The sequence below is a fragment of the Anolis sagrei genome, chromosome 13 (assembly GCF_037176765.1).
Source record: "Anolis sagrei isolate rAnoSag1 chromosome 13, rAnoSag1.mat, whole genome shotgun sequence".
Lineage (NCBI taxonomy): Eukaryota > Metazoa > Chordata > Lepidosauria > Squamata > Dactyloidae > Anolis > Anolis sagrei.
Window position 1 is genome coordinate 2,480,179 of NC_090033.1, and position 20,000 is coordinate 2,500,178.

Here is a 20,000-nt window from a genome sequence, read left to right on the forward strand (position 1 = left end):
TACCCACTGGCACAATTGAGCTCAATTCTGAAAACCAAGGCGGCCATGTTTTGAAAGGTGGTGTCACACTGCGGAAGAACAAACCATTTTTGGCAGTGTTTATCTTTTTCTCCCACATACCGTATATACTCGAGCATAAGCCGACCCGAATATAAGCCACAAAAAAACCTGGGAAAATGTATTGACTCAAGACGGTGGGAAATGCTACTGGTAAATTTCAAAATAAAAACAGATGCCAATAAATGTACATTAATTGAGGCATCAGGAGGATAAATGCTTTTTAATATTTACCGTATTTCAAAAAAAAACTTTAAGTGGAAAAGTAGGGTCAACAAAAACAATATGGTATCCACAATAACTCAATAACAACAACAACAACAACAACAACAACAACATATTGTCAAAGGCTTTCATGGCTGGAATCACTGGGTTGTTGTAGTTTTTTTCGGGCTATATGGCCATGATCTAGAGGCATTCTCTCCTGACATTTTGCCTGCATCTATGGCAAGCATCCTCAGAGGTAGCGAGGTCTGTTGGAACTAGGAAAAAGGGTGTTTATATCTGTGGAATGACCAGGGTGGGACAAAGGACTCTTGTCTGCTGGATCTAGGTGTGAATGTTTCAACTGACCACCTTGATTAGCATTTGATGGCCTGGCAGTGCCTGGAGCAACCTTTTGTTGAGAGGTGATCAGATGTCCTTGTTTGTTTCCTCTCTGTTGTTGTGCTGTTGTAATTTTAGAGTTTTTTAATAGTGGTAGCCAGATTTTGTTCATTTTCATGGTTTCCTCCTTTCTGTTGACATTGTCCACCTGCTTGTGTATTTCAATGGCTTCTCTGTGTAGCCTGACATGGTGGTTGTGAGAGTGGTCCTGGAAACGTCAGGCGAGAATGCCTCTAGACCATGGCCATATAGCCCAAAAAAAGCTACAACAACCCAAAAACAACAACAACTTCATCTGTATCCCGCCCTATCGCCCCCTGGGGACTCAGTCCGGCTTCCAACATAGGCAAACATTCAACGCCTATATAAACAATGCAGAGCTAGATACAGATTTATAATTATATATACTAATTACACATATGTATTTCCCCCTGAAACACTTGCAAATCTTCTCTATATATATACTTGCATTTCCCTGCTGGTGATCTGGAAAATAAAGTAATGAGAAAGTGTTGGTTTCTAATATATGTAATTACTTTATGCTTGTGGGTAAACAGTATTTCTTGCTGTTTCTTTGTCAGTGTTGATGTGGAGAGTGTCTGGTTTGCCTACTCTGGGATATGTAATATATTATTGTCTTACTTTAGGTGTCCCTTTCAAGTCTACTATATCTGTATCACATGGACACACATAGTAACAGACCAACGTGCAATGCCTATATGAACAATGCAGAGAGAGAGATAGATCTATAATTATATATTCTAATTTCACATATTCATTTACCCCTATACTCACAAATATGAATCCAAAACATTTACAAGGTTGTGCATCAAGCTTACAGCCTCATATCTGCCTAGCCAGATACCAATATCTTCATAGTAGTTATTAGGCATGGTTAGCTTCGGTTGGAATCTTCGTAATTTGGAATAATTTCGGAAAGATTTGCTCTTTGAAGCGATTTCGAAGTTTTTAAGGAAACCGGAAGTCTCTTTGTCCTTCCGAAGCTTTTTCCGCCATTTCTGTTATGAAGCAGTAAGTGAGTTGGAAATGATTCAGGATTTCCCCGCTTCTGGTCCCTGGCCTCGGCTGAAGCCTGGGAAGCATTTTAAACCAGAGTGGATGAATTTCCTCCCTCTCCTCTCCCCTCAAATCTGGTATCAAACTTGGGAAGCGTTTTAAACCAGAGTGGATGAATTTCCTCCCTCACCTCTCCCCTCACTTCTGGTCTCAAGCCTTGGAAGCATTTTAAACCAGAATGGATGAATTTCCTCCCTCTCCTCTCTGCTCGCTTATGATCACAAGCCTGGGAAGCATTTTAAACCAGAGTGGATGAATTTCTTCCCTCTCCTCTCCCCTCAAATCTGGTCTCAAGCCTGGGAAGTGTTTTAAACCAGAGTGGATGAATTTCCTCCCTCTCCTCTCCTCTCGCTTCTGGTCTCAAGCCTGGGAAGCATTTTAAACCAGAAGGGATGAATTTCCTCCCTCTGCTCGCTTCTGATCACAAGCCTGGGAAGCATTTTAAACCAGAGTGGATGAATTTCTTCCCTCTCCTCTCCCCTCAAATCTGGTCTCAAGCCTGATAAGTGTTTTAAACCAGAGTGGATGAATTTCCTCCTTCTCCTCTCCCCTCGCTTCTGGTCTCAAGCCTGGGAAGCTTTTTAAACCAGAATGGATGAATTTCCTCCCTCTCCTCTCTGCTCACTTCTGATCACAAGCCTGGGAAGCATTTTAAACCAGAGTGGATTAATTTCTTCCCTCTCCTCTCCCCTCGCTTCTGGTCTCAAGCCTGGGAAGTGTTTTAAACAAGAGTGGATGAATTTCCTCCCTCTCCTCTCCCCTCAAATCTGGTCTCAAGCCTGATAAGTGTTTTAAACCAGAGTGGATGAATTTCCTCCCTCTCCTCTCCCCTCACTTCTGGTCTCAAGCCTGGGAAGCTTTTTAAACCAGAATGGATGAATTTCCTCCCTCTCCTCTCTGCTCGCTTCTGATCACAAGCCTGGGAAGCATTTTAAACCAGAGTGGATGAATTTCTTCCCTCTCCTCTCCCCTCGCTTCTGGTCTCAAGCCTGGGAAGTGTTTTAAACAAGAGTGGATGAATTTCCTCCCTCTCCTCTCCCCTCGCTTCTGGTCTCAAGCCTGGGAAGCATTTTAAACCAGAATGGATGAATTTCCTCCCTTTCTGCTCGCTTCTCATCACAAGCCTGGGAAGCATTTTAAACCAGAGTGGATTAATTTCCTCCCTCTCCTCTCCCCTTGCTTCTGGTCTCAAACCTGGGAAGCATTTTAAAAAAGAGTGGATGAATTTCCTCCCTCTCCTCTCCCCTCGCTTCTAGTCTCAAGCCTGGGAAGCGTTTTAAACCAGAGTGGATGAATTTCCTCCCTCTCCTCTCCCCTCGCTTCTGGTCTCAAGCCTGGGAAGCATTTTATACCAGAGTGGATAAATGTCCTCCCTCTCCTCTCCCCTTGCTTCTGGTCTCAAGCCTGGGAAGCGTTTTAAACCAGAGTGGATGAATTTCCTCCCTCTCCTCTCCCCTCGCTTCTGATCACAAGCCTGGGAAGTGTTTTAAACCAGAGTGGATGAATTTCCTCCCTCTCCTCTCCCCTCGCTTCTGGTCACAAGCCTGGGAAGTGTTTTAAACCAGGGTGGATGAATTTCCTCCCTCTCCTCTCCCCTCGCTTCTGGTCACAAGCCTGGGAAGCATTTTAAAAGAGAGTGGATGAATATCCTCCCTCTCCTCTCCCCTTGCTTCTGGTCACAAGCCTGGGAAGCATTTTAAATCAGAGTAGATGGATTTCCTCCCTCTCCTCTCCCCTCGCTTCTAGTCTCAAGCAGGGGAAGCGTTTTAAACCAGAGTGGATGAATTTCCTCCCTCTCCTCTCCCCTCAAATCTGGTCTCAAGCCTGGGAAGTGTTTTAAACCAGAGTGGATGAATTTCCTCCCTCTCCTCTCCCCTCGCTTCTGGTCTCAAGCCTGGGAAGCGTTTTAAATCAGAGTAGACGGATTTCCTCCCTTTGCTTCCCCCCTTTCCCTCCCACTTCTGGAGTAAAACAACTACTTTCAAAGTAAAGACCACCCAATGAAACAGGAAATAACACTTTCAAACCATTAAGGAAGGATTTGGAAGTGTCGGAAGTTTTGAAAAGTTTTGAACTTTTTTGGGGGGTGAAAATCGGAATTGACGTTAGAATCGAACCACCAGCTACATCCAAAATGAGTTTTGAACCCATATTTTTTTATCAAACAAGCGTAGTAGTTATGTTTTTAACCATATCACATTTATGTTGTGAAGAATCCCTTGATTTATTATCTAACCAGGCATCTACACCAGCGCAGCACCATTGTACGTCGCAGAGATCTCCCCGTTGAATTCAAGGGGTGCCATTGGCTTGATACCCCACTTGTTTCTGATCTTAGGAATGGCAGTGGCTCAGATACTGTCTTTTGAGGAACTGCTGGGAACCTATGAAGGTAAATCAGAGCGGGTCCCCATAGCTATAGGAAACAGTGTGTGTCATCACAGTTCACAACAGTGTGTCTTTTTGTGCAGGTTGGGCAGTCATGATGAGCCTCTGTGGGGTTCCGGCGTTGGTTCAGTGCCTCCTATTGCCCTCTTTCCCCGAAAGTCCCAGATATTTGCTGATTCAGAGGATGGATGAAGAGCAAGCAAGGCAAGGTAAACAACATCCCATGAGAATAATCACATTGTGGTTTGCTTTTCTCCACACTCACATGTTGTGGGCTCCACTTTGTAGCCCAGTGTTTCTCAACCTGTGGGTCAGGACCCCTGAGGGGGTCGCAAGGGGGTGTCAGAGGGGTCGCCAAAGACCATCAGAAAACACAGTATTTTCTGATGGTCATGGGGATTCCATGTGGGAAGTTTGAGCCAATTCTATCGTTGGTGGAGTTCAGAATGTTCTTTGATTGTAATGAACTGTAAATCCCAGCAACTACAACTCTCAAATGTCAAGATCTATTTTCCCCAGACTCCACCAGTGTTCACATTTGGGCATCTTGAGTATTCGTGCCAAGCAGGGGCGGCTAACCCATTATGCGAAGTAAGCATTCACGGTATAGTTGATTTTGCCAGGGGCGCTCTTGAGGCGCTCTTGGGGGAAAATAGACCTTGACATATGCGAGTTGTAGTTACTGGGATGTATAGTTCACCTAAAATCAAAGAGCATTCTGAACTCCACCAATGATGGAATTGAACCAAATAGGGCACACAGAACTCGATGATGAACAGAATATATATATATATATATATATATATATATATATATATATATACTGAGGCCTACCTCACACTGAGGCCTTTCTCCCACTGAGGCGAACTAACACACTGAGGCCTACTAAGCTACAGGCTCATCTGCTTATATAGAACTGCAGCTTCACACAGTAGCTTTACACACAGCAGCCTTCACACTGAAGCTTCACACATGATGGCCTTCAACCTGGGCCTTCTCATACTGAGGCCTAACTCACACTGAGGCCTTTCTCCCACTGAGGCGAACCAACACACTGAAGCCTACTAAGCTACAGGCTCATCTGCTTATATAGAACTGCAGCTTCACACAGTAGCTTTACACACAGTAGCCTTCACACTGAAGCTTCACACATGATGGCCTTCAACCTGGGCCTTCTCATACTGAGGCCTAACTCACACTGAGGCCTTTCTCCCACTGAGGCAAACTAACACACTGAGGCCTACTAAGCTACAGGCTCATCTGCTTATATAGAACTGCAGCTTCACACAGTAGCTTTACACACAGCAGCCTTCACATTGAAGCTTCACACACAATGGCCTTCAACCTGGGCCTTCTCATACTGAGGCCTACCTCACACTGAGGCCTTTCTCCCACTGAGGCGAACCAACACACTGAGGCCTACTAAGCTACAGGCACATCTGCTTATTTAGAACTGCAGCTTCACACAGTAGCTTTACACACAGCAGCCTTCACACTGAAGCTTCACACACGATGGCCTTCAACCTGGGCCTTCTCACACTGAGGCCTTTCTCCCACTGAGGCCTCTCTCACACTGAGGCGAACTAACACACTGAGGCCTACTAAGCTACAGGCACACCTGCTTATACAGAACTGCAGCTTTTGCTGAGTCATAGCATCCATTTAACCTTTTCAGTGCTTTACACAGGAGCTTTACACACAGCAACCTTCACACTGAAGCTTCACACACGATGGCCTTCAACCTGGGCCTTCTCATACTGAGGCCTATCTCACACTGAGGCCTTCTCACACTGAGGCGAACTAACACACTGAGGCCTACTAAGCTACAGGCACATCTGCTTATATAGAACTGCAGCGTCACACAGTAGCTTTACACACAGCAGCCTTCACATTGAAGCTTCACACACAATGGCCTTCAACCTGGGCCTTCTCATACTGAGGCCTACCTCACACTGAGGCCTTTCTCCCACTGAGGCGAACTAACACACTGAGGCCTACTAAGCTACAGGCACATCTGCTTATATAGAACTGCAGCTTCACACAGTAGCTTTACACACAGCAGCCTTCACATTGAAGCTTCACACACAATGGCCTTCAACCTGGGCCTTCTCATACTGAGGCCTACCTCACACTGAGGCCTTTCTCCCACTGAGGCGAACTAACACACTGAGGCCTACTAAGCTACAGGCACATCTGCTTATATAGAACTGCAGCTTCACACAGAAGCTTTACACACAGCAGCCTTCACACTGAAGCTTCACACATGATGGCCTTCAACCTGGGCCTTCTCATACTGAGGCCTACCTCACACTGAGGCCTTTCTCCCACTGAGGCGAACTAACACACTGAGGCCTACTAAGCTACAGGCACATCTGCTTATATAGAACTGCAGCTTCACACAGTAGCTTTACACACAGCAGCCTTCACACTGAAGCTTCACACATGATGGCCTTCAACCTGGGCCTTCTCATACTGAGGCCTTTCTCCCACTGAGGCCGCTCTCACACTGAGGCAAACTAACACACTGAGGGCTACTAAGCTACAGACACACCTGCTTATATAGAACTCCAGCTTTTGCTGAGTCATTGTATCCATTTAACCTTTTCAGTGCTTTACACAATAGCTTAACACACAGCAGCCTTCACGCTGAAGCTTCACACATGATAGCCTTCAACCTGAGCCTTCTCATACTGAGGTCTACTTCACACTGAGGCCTTTCTCCCACTGAGGCGAACTAATACACTGAGGCCTACTAAGCTACAGGCACACCTGTTTATATAGAACTGCAGCTTTACACAGTAGCTTTACACACAGCAGCCCTCACACTGGAGCTTCACACATGATGGCCTTCAACCTGGGCCTTCTCATACTGAGGTCTACCTCACACTGAGGCCTTTCTCACACTGAGGCCTCTCTCACACTGAGGCAAACTAACACACTGAGGCCTACTAAGCTACAGGCACACCTACTTATATAGATCTCCAGCTTTTGCTGAGTCATTGCATCCATTTAACCTTTTCAGTGCTTTACACAATAGCTTAACACACAGCAGCCTTCACGCTGAAGCTTCACACATGATAGCCTTCAACCTGGGCCTTCTCTCACCAAAGCTTCTCACACTGGGCCCTAGCTTTACACACAGCAGCTTTCACACTGAAGCTTCACACGATGGCCTTCAACCTGGGCCTTCTCATACTGAGGCCTACCTCACACTGAGGCCTTTCTCCCACTGAGGCGAACTAACACACTGAGGCCTACTAAGCTACAGGCACATCTGCTTACATAGAACTGCAGCTTTTGCTGAGTCATTGCATCCATTTAACCTTTTCAGTGCTTTACACAATAGCTTAACACACAGCAGCCTTCACGCTGAAGCTTTACACACGATAGCCTTCAACCTGGGCCTTCTCTCACCGAAGCTTCTCATACTGAGGCCTATCTCACACTGAGGCCTCCCTCACACCGAGGCGAACTAACACACTGAGGGCTACTAAGCTACAGACACACCTGCTTATATTGAACTTCAGCTTTTGCTGAGTCGTTGCATCCATTTAACCCTTTTGGTCGTTAAACCCATTTAACCCATTTTTGTAGTTAAAAATACCTAGTTAATTTTGTCATATTTCTGACAATCAGAAACTAGCGAAGTGGGACCACCAAGGCTGGCTTCCTCCCATCCCAAGTCAGCGCTGGTTGCATCTGGCATCACACATGTTCCTCACCAATTTTTTGTATGACTCCTTGGACTCAGCTCTGAAGAACCTGAGAGGTCCCTGTGACGTGGAGGATGAGATTGAAGAGCTCCACCAGGAAGACATCTCGGAGAAAGCGGAGAAAGACATGAATGCCCTCAAGCTACTCACCTATCGGGAACTCCGGTGGCACGTCATTACCATCATTGTCTTGATGGTTTTCCAACAGCTCGCAGGCAACAACTGGGTAAGGGACGCAGCCTGTCGAAAGGTCAGGATATGGCCTCTGGAGGTGGTCAACTGCGGTGATGTCCCCAGGGATGGGTAAAGTGCAACCCAAGAGGGAGATGGTTACTAGGCCTGGGTAACAACGGAAAAAATTGTTTCTAAACTCGCTTCGTTTTTAGGGGTCCATCGCGTTGCGTTTTTTTTTAAGAATTCCAAAATTTTGCTTTTAAAAATTTCGAAATTTACAAAATTTCGTAAAATTACGAATTGATTCGTTAAAATTACGAATTGATTCGTTACAATCTCGCATTTACCCCACTTCCGGTCCCTTTGCTCTGCTGCTTCCCTCCTCTTTCCTCATGCTTCTTCTTGCCTCACTCTAATATACAATATTATATTATAATATATAATATTATAATTTTATAATAATATAATATATATATTATATTATATTATTATAATACTATTATATTATAGTATTGTATATATTATATTTTATTATTATATTATATATTTTATTACTATATTATTATAGTATATATTATATTTTATTATTATATTATATATTTTATTACTATATTATTATATTATATTATAATTGTATAATATAATATAATATAATATAATATATTATAATATATATAATATAATATAATAATAATATAATATACAATAACATAACATAACATAATATAATAATAATATAATATATAATATAATAATATTATTATATTATATATTTTATTACTATATTATTATATTATATTATAATTGTATAATATAATATAATATATTATAATATAAAGTAATATAATATAATTATAATATTATAATATTATAATAATATATTATAATATTTATAATATAATATAATAATATATATAATAATAATATTATAATTATATTATATATTTTATTACTATATTATTATATTATAATAATATAATATAATATACAATAACATAATATAATATAATAATAATAATATTATAATAATATAATATATAATATAATAATATTATTATATTATATATTTTATTACTATATTATTATATTATATTATAATTGTATAATATAATATAATATAATATAAAGTAATATAATATAATATTATAATAATATAATATATAATATAATAATATTATTATATTATATATTTTATTATTATATTATTATATTATATTATAATTGTATAATATAATATAATAATATATAATATAAAGTAATATAATATAATTATAATATAATATAATAATATAATAATATATTATAATATTTATAATATAATATAATAATATATAATATAAGAATAATAATAATATATTATTATTAAACAATAATATAATATACAATAATATAATATTATAATATAATATACAATATAATATAATAATATTATAATAATATAATTAATATAATATAATATAATTGTTGTTTGTTTTATCACACCAACAGTCAACAACAGAGGGAGAGGGAAGCTTCAGAAGTTCCCCCTCTCCCATTTGGAGTTTTTTTTTTAGCATATTGCGCAATCGCGTCCGCCATTAGCGAATCGATTCGTAATTTACAAAATTTCGGAAATTACGAAATTTTGAAATCTTAAATTTCGGAAGTCCTCAGAATTTAGAAACGCTAGCGCACCCTAAAAACAAAACGAGTTTAGAACCAATTTCTTTCTTGATCGCCTAAGCCTAATAATCAGCATTGCATGTTTGCAACATATGTGTTCTGTGATGCGCCCTGAGTCCCCTTCGGGGTGAGAAGCGCGGAATAATATAAGTACTGTAAATAAATAAATAAATAGAAATGGTGTGCCCCGTCCCAAAGAACAGCACAAAGGATCCTTGCAGGTTTTCAGATGCATATATCTTGTTTCTTTTCAGGTATACCATTTTGCAAGGGTAGTCTACCATACTATAGGGATGGCACCCAAAATCGAGCGGTACATCACTCTCGGCTCAGCCGGTGTTATGATGGGTACAATCGTGCTTACGGTAAGACTCGCCCACGTTTCTCTCTTATCCCAGCTGCAAATACTGGACTGATGCCACACCTTCAGCTCCAAGAGTTGTGGGCAAAACCACACAAAGTTTTGTGGCACAAAAGATGACACCATTTATGTAATACAGTGGTTCTCAAAGTGTGCTCCGTGGGAGGCCTTGGCAGAAGGGGGTTGGACTAGATGGCCCTTGGAGTTCTGCTATTATTATTATTATTATTATTATTATTATTATTATTATTACAAAGGCTGGGTGGCCATCTGTTGGGAGTGTTTTGATTGTGCTTTCCTTGCATGGCAGAAGGGGGTTGCACAGGATGGCCTCTGGTGTCTGAAATACTGTTAAGTTTGTTGGTCAAAAGCTTTGCCCATTCCTGATATTCATACATATTTATACATTATATATATATATATATATATATACACACACACACACACACACACACACACACACACACAGTATTCCCACACTTATCACGGGTGTTACGTTCCAGGACCACCCGCGAAAAGTGAAAATCCACGAAGTATATATAACATTTGCAGCGTTCCCTCACTTATTGTGGGTGTTATGTTCCAGGACCACCCGCGAAAAGTGAAAATCCACGAAGTATATATATATATATATCTATATCTATATATATATAACATTTGCAGCGTTCTCTCACTTATTGTGGGTGTTATGTTCCAGGACCACCCGCGAAAAGTGAAAATCCACGAAGTATATATATATATATATCTATATCTATATATATATAACATTTGCAGCGTTCTCTCACTTATTGTGGGTGTTATGTTCCAGGACCACCCGCGAAAAGTGAAAATCCACGAAGTATATATATATATATATATATATATATACATATATATATATATAACATTTGCAGTGTTCTCTCACTTATTGTGGGTGTTATGTTCCAGGACCACCCGCGAAAAGTGAAAATCCACAAAGTATATATATATATATATATATATATATATATATATAACATTTACAGCGTTCCCTCACTTATTGTGGGTGTTATGTTCCAGGACCACCCGCAAAAAGTGAAAATCCACAAAGTATATATATATATATATATATAACATTTGCAGCGTTCTCTCACTTATTGTGGGTGTTATGTTCCAGAACCACCCGCGAAAAGTGAAAATCCACAAAGGATATATCTATATATATCTATATCTATATATATATAACATTTGCAGTGTTTCCTGACTTATTGTGGGTGTTATGTTCCAGGACCACCCGCGAAAAGTGAAAATCCACAAAGGATATATATATATATATATATATATATATATAACATTTACAGCGTTCCCTCACTTATTGTGGGTGTTATGTTCCAGGACCACCCGCGAAAAGTGAAAATCCACAAAGGATATATATATATATATATATATATATATATATATATATATATAACATTTGCAGCGTTCTCTCACTTATTGTGGGTGTTATGTTCCAGAACCACCCGCGAAAAGTGAAAATCCACAAAGGATATATCTATATATATCTATATCTATATATATATAACATTTGCAGTGTTTCCTGACTTATTGTGGGTGTTATGTTCCAGGACCACCCGCGAAAAGTGAAAATCCACGAAGTATATATATATATATATCTATATCTATATATATATAACATTTGCAGCGTTCTCTCACTTATTGTGGGTGTTATGTTCCAGGACCACCCGCGAAAAGTGAAAATCCACGAAGTATATATATATATATATCTATATCTATATATATATAACATTTGCAGCGTTCTCTCACTTATTGTGGGTGTTATGTTCCAGGACCACCCGCGAAAAGTGAAAATCCACGAAGTATATATATATATATATATATATACATATATATATATATAACATTTGCAGTGTTCTCTCACTTATTGTGGGTGTTATGTTCCAGGACCACCCGCGAAAAGTGAAAATCCACAAAGTATATATATATATATATATATATATATATATAACATTTACAGCGTTCCCTCACTTATTGTGGGTGTTATGTTCCAGGACCACCCGCAAAAAGTGAAAATCCACAAAGTATATATATATATATATATATAACATTTGCAGCGTTCTCTCACTTATTGTGGGTGTTATGTTCCAGAACCACCCGCGAAAAGTGAAAATCCACAAAGGATATATCTATATATATCTATATCTATATATATATAACATTTGCAGTGTTTCCTGACTTATTGTGGGTGTTATGTTCCAGGACCACCCGCGAAAAGTGAAAATCCACAAAGTATATATATATATATATATATATATAACATTTACAGCGTTCCCTCACTTATTGTGGGTGTTATGTTCCAGGACCACCCGCGAAAAGTGAAAATCCACAAAGGATATATATATATATATATATATATATATATATATATAACATTTGCAGCGTTCTCTCACTTATTGTGGGTGTTATGTTCCAGAACCACCCGCGAAAAGTGAAAATCCACAAAGGATATATCTATATATATCTATATCTATATATATATAACATTTGCAGTGTTTCCTGACTTATTGTGGGTGTTATGTTCCAGGACCACCCGCGAAAAGTGAAAATCCACAAAGGATATATCTATATATATCTATATCTATATATATATAACATTTGCAGTGTTTCCTGACTTATTGTGGGTGTTATGTTCCAGAACCACCCGCGAAAAGTGAAAATCCACAAAGGATATATCTATATATATCTATATCTATATATATATAACATTTGCAGTGTTTCCTGACTTATTGTGGGTGTTATGTTCCAGAACCACCCGCGAAAAGTGAAAATCCACAAAGGATATATCTATATATATATATATCTATATATATATAACATTTGCAGTGTTTCCTGACTTATTGTGGGTGTTATGTTCCAGGACCACCCGTGAAAAGTGAAAATCCACAAAGGATATATCTATATATCTATATATCTATATATCTATCTATCTATCTATATATATATATATATATATAACATCTGCAGGGTTCTCTCACTTATTGTGGGTGTTATGTCCCAGGACCGCCATTAACGAATCGATTCGTTATTGTTTCAAAATTGTTTCGTAATTTCCGAAATTTCGTAAATATCGAACTTTTTTAAAGAAAAATTTCGGAATTCTTTTAAAAAACGAAACGCAAAAACCCCCTAAAAACGAATCGAGTTTAGAAACAAATTTTTCCGTGGTTGCCCAGCCCTATATATATATATATAATATTTATTTACTATATTTATATACCGTCCTTATCAGCCCAAAGGTAGATAGGGACGGTATCTGGCTCCCCTCCTTCCTTCACAACCATGGACAGGGAGTGGAGAGGGGAGGCCTGGTCTCCGAGAGGTCCCCTCTCTCTCTCTTGTGGGGTTCCTCCTCAGGGGGCCATTCTCTCGTTTCTCTTGTTTAACATCTCTATGCGCCCACTTGCTCAGCTGGTTCGAGGTTTTGGGCTGGAGTGTTACCAGTACGCCGATGACACTCAGCTGGTGCTGAAGATGGAAGTCCGACCGGACTCTGGACCCGATTCCTTCCATCAGTGCTTCATTGAGGCCGTGACTGGATGGCTGCGTGCTGGCAGGTTGAGGGTGAATCCAGCAAAGACGGAGATCCTATGGCTGGGTCGACCGGGCAGTGGGGACATCCATCTGCCCACCCTGGATGGCGAGGCGCTACACCCGTCCTCGTTGGTCAAGAGTCTGGGAGTCCTTTTGGACCCTCTTTCTGCTGAGGATGGAGGCCCAGGTCTCCACCTTCTTTCACTTGCGGCAGGCTAGACGGCTGGCCCCACACCTGTCCAGGGACAACCTGGCTACGGTGATCCAGGTCACGGTCATCTCAAGACTGGACTACTGTAACGCCCTCTACATTGGCCTTCCTCTGTCGGTGATCCGGAAGCTCAAGTTGGTACAAAATGCAGCTGCTCGGCTTCTTGCGGGAATCCCGATGAGATGCCACATAACCCCAATCTTGCTGCAGCTGCATTGGTTACCCATTGAGCACCGGATCACTTTCAAAGGGATGGGACTCACCTTGAAGGCTTTGCATGGTCTGGGGTCCATGTACCTGAGGGACCGCCTCACCCCCTCCCAACCCCAGAGATCCCTCCGTTCTGAGGACCAAGATCTATTGGAAATTCCCAGTGTCAAGACCTTGCGTCTAACAGCAACCAGACGCAGAGCCTTCACAGCAGTGGCACCATCACTCTGGAATACTCTGCCACCTGAAGTCCGTGCCTTGCGGGACTTACCAGCTTTCCGCAGGGCAAGGAAGACATACCTGTTTCGACGGGCTTTTAGTGTTTGATATTGTTGTTTTTAAATTGTTTTAAATTGCTTTTAAGTTTGGTTAAGGTAAAGGTAAAGGTAGTCCCCTGACATTAGGTACAGTCATGTCTGACTCTGGGGTGTGGTGCTCATCTCCATTTCTAAGCCAAAGAGCCAGTGTTGTCCGTAGACACCTCCAAGGTCATGTGGCCATAGGCATGACTGCATGGAGCGCCGTTACCTTCCCGCTGGAGCGGTACCTATTGATCTACTCATATTTGCATGTTTTCGAACTGCTAGGTTGGCAGAAGCTAGGGCTGACAGCGGAAGCTCACGCCCCTCCCCGGAATCGAACCTGCGACCTTTCGATCAACAAGCTCAGCAGCTCAGTGCTTTAACCCACTGCGTTTAGCAATTCTTGTAAGCCGCTCCGAGCCCCTGGGGAGTGGCGGCATATAAGTCCAAATAATACATAAATAAATAAGGTGACTCGGAGCGGTTTTATATATACACACACATTATATATACAATATCTATCTATCTATCTATCTATCTATCTATACACACAATAAAAGTGAAAATATGTATGTGTTTATGTGGCTGGGGTGCCCACTTCCATAGGCAAGCTCCCACTTCCACAAATACCTATAGCTCCCACTACGGCCCGCCAATGGCCCTCCAATGACAATTGCAGGTTATGGAAAGCGCCGTAAACATGTTGAAGAGCCCTGCCAATGTCCTCCTCAAGCACCATACTGCCCAACAACCAGGGGACAATTCCATCCTAGATTTTATGTCTTTCCTCCACCACAGACATCCCAGTGTTTCCCTCCACCAACACCATCCTTTGCAGGTTATGGAAACATGTCCAAGAGCCCTGCCAATGTCCTCCACAGACACCATACTGCCCACCACCCAAGTTAAGGCTTTAATACAGGGACCATTTCATCCTCGATTATCTGTTTTTCCTCCACCACAGACATCCCAGTGTTTCTTACTATCGCCATTCCACTGCCTCTCCAGTAACCCTTTCCGGTTCTTTTCTATGGCGCACAGCAAACAGAGGAATTGATCAGCAACTGAAAATACTAGAGAGGTTTGGGGAGAATTCACCATGATTGATAGGAGTTGTAGGTCCTGGGATGTATAGTTCACCTGCAATCAATGACCACTCTGAACTCCATCAAAGATGGAAGTGGATCAAAGAGCCCCCATGACCAGCAAGAAATACTGGAGGTCTTTGGGGAAAATTCACCACCCAACCCCCTTCTGCCATGCAGGAAAGCACAATCCAAGCCCTCCCGACAGATGGCCATACAGCCTCTATTTAAAAGTCTCCGGAGAAGGAGCCTCCACTGGACTCTGAGGATGTGAGTCCCGCTGGGGATTGCAGACTGTGCTCAAAGTCTTCTGCTCAAAGCACCAACTGGTTCCCTCCCTCTCTTCTCTTCCTTATATTTCCTTTCTGCAGATGACTGCCGTTGACTCGGTGGGCCGGAGGGTCCTGTTCCTGATCAGTGTTGGTGCCACCACCGTCCTCAGTCTTACGCTAAGTATAACTCTCAACATCCAGGTTTGTCCCTCAAAACGATCCGTATGAGCCAAGTGGGGAGGGGAGAGCAGGCATGTCAGCGTGGGGTGCATGTGCAGGCGAGGAAGAGCATGCAATTCTCCCACCAAAAGCCCTCCTCTGCTGTGATTGGCCAATCTCTCAGCCAAGGGGAGGGCTGTTCCTGAGACTCCAAGTGGGGAGGGGAGAGCAGGCGTGCTTAGCACATGTCAGCATGGGGCGCATGTGCAGGCGAGGGAGAGCATGCAATTCTCCCACCAAAAGCCCTCCTCTGCTGTGATTGGCCAATATCTCAGCCAAGGGGAGGGCTGTTCCTGAGACTCCAAGTGGGGAGGGGAGAGCAGGCGTGCTTAGCACATGTCAGCATGGGGCGCATGTGCAGGCGAGGGAGAGCATGCAATTCTCCCACCAAAAGCCCTCCTCTGCTGTGATTGGCCAATATCTCAGCCAAGGGGAGGGCTGTTCCTGAGACTCCAAGTGGGGAGGGGAGAGCAGGCGTGCTTAGCACATGTCAGCATGGGGCGCATGTGCAGGCGAGGGAGAGCATGCAATTCTCCCACCAAAAGCCCTCCTCTGCTGTGATTGGCCAATATCTCAGCCAAGGGGAGGGCTGTTCCTGAGACTCCAAGTGGGGAGGGGAGAGCAGGCGTGCTTAGCACATGTCAGCATGGGGCGCATGTGCAGGCGAGGGAGAGCATGCAATTCTCCCACCAAAAGCCCTCCTCTGCTGTGATTGGCCAATATCTCAGCCAAGGGGAGGGCTGTTCCTGAGACTCCAAGTGGGGAGGGGAGAGCAGGCGTGCTTAGCACATGTCAGCATGGGGCGCATGTGCAGGCGAGGGAGAGCATGCAATTCTCCCACCAAAAGCCCTCCTCTGCTGTGATTGGCCAATATCTCAGCCAAGGGGAGGGCTGTTCCTGAGACTCCAAGTGGGGAGGGGAGAGCAGGCGTGCTTAGCACATGTCAGCATGGGGCGCATGTGCAGGCGAGGGAGAGCATGCAATTCTCCCACCAAAAGCCCTCCTTCGCCGTGATTGGCCAGTCTCTCAGCCAAGGGGAGGGCTGTTCCTGAGACTCCAAGTGGGGAGGGGAGAGCAGGTGTGCATAACACATGTCAGCGTGGGGAGCATGAGTAGGCAAGGGAGAGCATGCAATTCTCCCACCAAAAGCCCTCCTCTGCTGTGATTGGCCAATCTCTCAGCCAAGGGGAGGGCTGTTCCTGAGACTCCAAGTGGGGAGGGGAGAGCAGGCGTGCTTAGCACATGTCAGCATGGGGAGCATGTGCATGCGAGGAAGAGCATGCAATTCTCCCACCAAAAGCCCTTCTCTGCTGTGATTGGCCAATATCTCAGCCAAGGGGAGGACTGTTCCTGAGACTCCAAGTGGGGAGGGGAGAGCAGGCGTGCTTAGCACATGTCAGCATGGGGCGCATGTGCAGGCGAGGGAGAGCATGCAATTCTCCCACCAAAAGCCCTCCTCTGCTGTGATTGGCCAATCTCTCAGCCAAGGGGAGGGCTGTTCCTGAGACTCCAAGTGGGGAGGGGAGAGCAGGCGTGCTTAGCACATGTCAGCATGGGGCGCATGTGCAGACAAGGGAGAGCATGCAATTCTCCCACCAAAAGCCCTCCTCCGCTGTGATTGGCCAGCCTCCCAGCCAAGGGGAGGGCTGTTCCTGAGACTCCAAGTGGGGAGGGGAGAGCAGGTGTGCTTAGGACATGTCTGCTTAGCGCACATGTGCAGGCGAGGGGGGAGCATGTAATTCCCCACCAAAAACCTTCTTCTGCTGTGATTGGCCAGTCTCCCAGCCAAGGGGAGGGCTGTTCCTGAGACTCCAAGTGGGGAGGGGAGAGCAGGCATGCTTAGCACATGTCGGCGTGGGGAGCATGCGAAAGAAAGGGAGAGCATGTAATTCCCCACCAAAAACTTTCTCCTGCTGTGATGGGCCAGCCTCTCAGCCAAGGGAAGGGCTGTATCTGGAGGGGAGAGCAGGCGTGTTTGGCAAATGGCAGCATGGTGCACGTATGCGAGGCTGGAGGGAGGCTCGCACCAGTGAGTCCCTTCAAAATGTGGGGGTTCTGTGTGGGAAATTTAGTCCAATTCTATCATTGGTGGTGTTCAGAATGTTCCTTGATTATAGGTGAACTATAAATCTCCCAAATGTCAAGGTCTGTTTTCCCCAAACTCCTCTAGTGTTCACATTTGGGCATATTGAGTATTCGTGCCAAGTTTGGTCCAGATCCATCGTTGCTTGAGCCCACAGTGCTCTCTGGATGTAGGTGAACTACAACTCCAAAACTCAAGGTCAATGCTCACCAAACCCTTCCAGTATTTTCTGTTGGTCATGGGAGTCCTGTGTGCCAAGTTTGGTTCAATTCCATCATTGGTGGAGTTCAGAATGCTCTTTGATTGTAGCTGAACTATAAATCCCAACAACCGCAACTTCCAAGTGACAAAATGACCCGACCGTATCCGTCTAGCCTTTGAAGGTCAGGAAACACTAGGCCATCTCATGTGTGCCCACTTCCTTCAACAGGGCACCAACAAATGGATTCCCTATGCCAACGGCGTTCTCCTCAACATTTACTTAAATGCGCAGGTTTTAGGGCCAGGTAAGGAACCAGCAAAAAGATATACATTCTGGCCAGAATGGAAATGCATTCAGTGCCTTACATAGTACTAGCTGTCCCCTGGCACGCGTTGCTGTGGCCCAGTTTGCCTACTCTGGAACATGCAATATATCATTGTCCTTCTTTAGGGGTCCCTTTCAAATCTATGGAACTATATCTCTCTGTGTGTGAATCATATCTACCTATATCTATGGCTGGATGGCTCTTTGTCAGGAGGGCTTTGATTATGTTTTCTTGCCCCGTTGAAGGGAGTTGGACTGGATGGCCTTTCTGTTGGTCATGGGGGTTCTGTGTGGGAGGTTGGCCCCATTTCTGTCGTTGGTGGGGTTCAGAATGCTCTTTGATTGTAGGTGAACTATAAATCCCAGTAACTACAATTCCAAAATGTCAAGGTCTATTTCCCCCAAACTCCTTCTGTGTTCATGTCTGGACATATGGAATATTCATGCCAAGTTTGGTCCAGATCCATCATTGTTTGAGTCCATGGTAGTCTCTGGATGTAGGTGAACTACAATTCCCGAACTCAAGGTCAATGCTCATCAAACCCTTCTAGTGTTTTCTGTTGGTCACGGGAGTCCTGTGTGCCCCGGTTGGTTCAATTCTATCATGCTATTTGATTGTAGGTGAACTATAAATCCCAGCAACTGCAACTGCCTATCTATCTATCTATCTATCTATCTATCTATCTATACATCTATCTATCTATCTATCTATCTATCTATCTATCTATACATCTATCCATCTATCCATCCATCCACCTATCTGTCTGTCTGTCTATCCATCTGTACATCTATCTATACATCTCTATCTATCTATCTATCTATCTATCTATACAACGATCTATTCATCTATCTATCTATACATCTATCCATCTATCCATCCATCCACCTATCTGTCTGTCTGTCTATCCATCTGTACATCTATCTATACATCTATCTCTCTCTATCTATCTATCTATCTATCTATCTATCTATCTATACAACGATCTATTCATCTATCTATCTATTCATCTATCTATCTATCTATCTATCTATACATCTATCCATCCATCCATCCATCCACCTGTCTGTCTGTCTATCCATCTGTACATCTATCTATACATCTCTATCTATCTATCTATCTATCTATCTATACAACGATCTATTCATCTATCTATCTATCCATCTATACATCTATACATCTATACATCCATCCATCCATCCGTCTGTCTGTCTGTCTGTCTATCTATCCATCTATCTCTCTATCTCTCTCTCTATCTATCTATCTATCTATCTATCTATCTATCTATACAACGATCTATTCATCTATCTATCTATCTATCTATCTATCTATCTATCTATCAATCTATACATCTATCCATCCGTCTGTCTGTCTGTCTGTCTATCCATCTATACATCTATCTCTCTATCTCTCTATCTATCTATCTATCTATCTATCTATCTATCTATATCTCTGGCTGGATGGCTCTTTGTCAGGAGGGCTTTGATTA

General features: G+C 42.9%; 1 protein-coding gene across 1 annotated transcript in view; it reads left to right on the forward strand.

Moving 5' to 3' along the window:
* Nucleotides 1-20,000, forward strand: part of LOC137097800 (solute carrier family 2, facilitated glucose transporter member 5-like) — a 45,290-nt gene that overhangs the window by 9,486 nt on the left and 15,804 nt on the right. Inside the window, exons 5-10 of the mRNA XM_067472971.1 lie at nucleotides 3,980-4,132; nucleotides 4,212-4,337; nucleotides 7,880-8,067; nucleotides 9,932-10,042; nucleotides 15,785-15,886; nucleotides 18,418-18,493. Coding sequence (XP_067329072.1) covers nucleotides 3,980-4,132; nucleotides 4,212-4,337; nucleotides 7,880-8,067; nucleotides 9,932-10,042; nucleotides 15,785-15,886; nucleotides 18,418-18,493 — 756 coding nt within the window. The remainder of the gene's footprint in view (nucleotides 1-3,979; nucleotides 4,133-4,211; nucleotides 4,338-7,879; nucleotides 8,068-9,931; nucleotides 10,043-15,784; nucleotides 15,887-18,417; nucleotides 18,494-20,000) is intronic.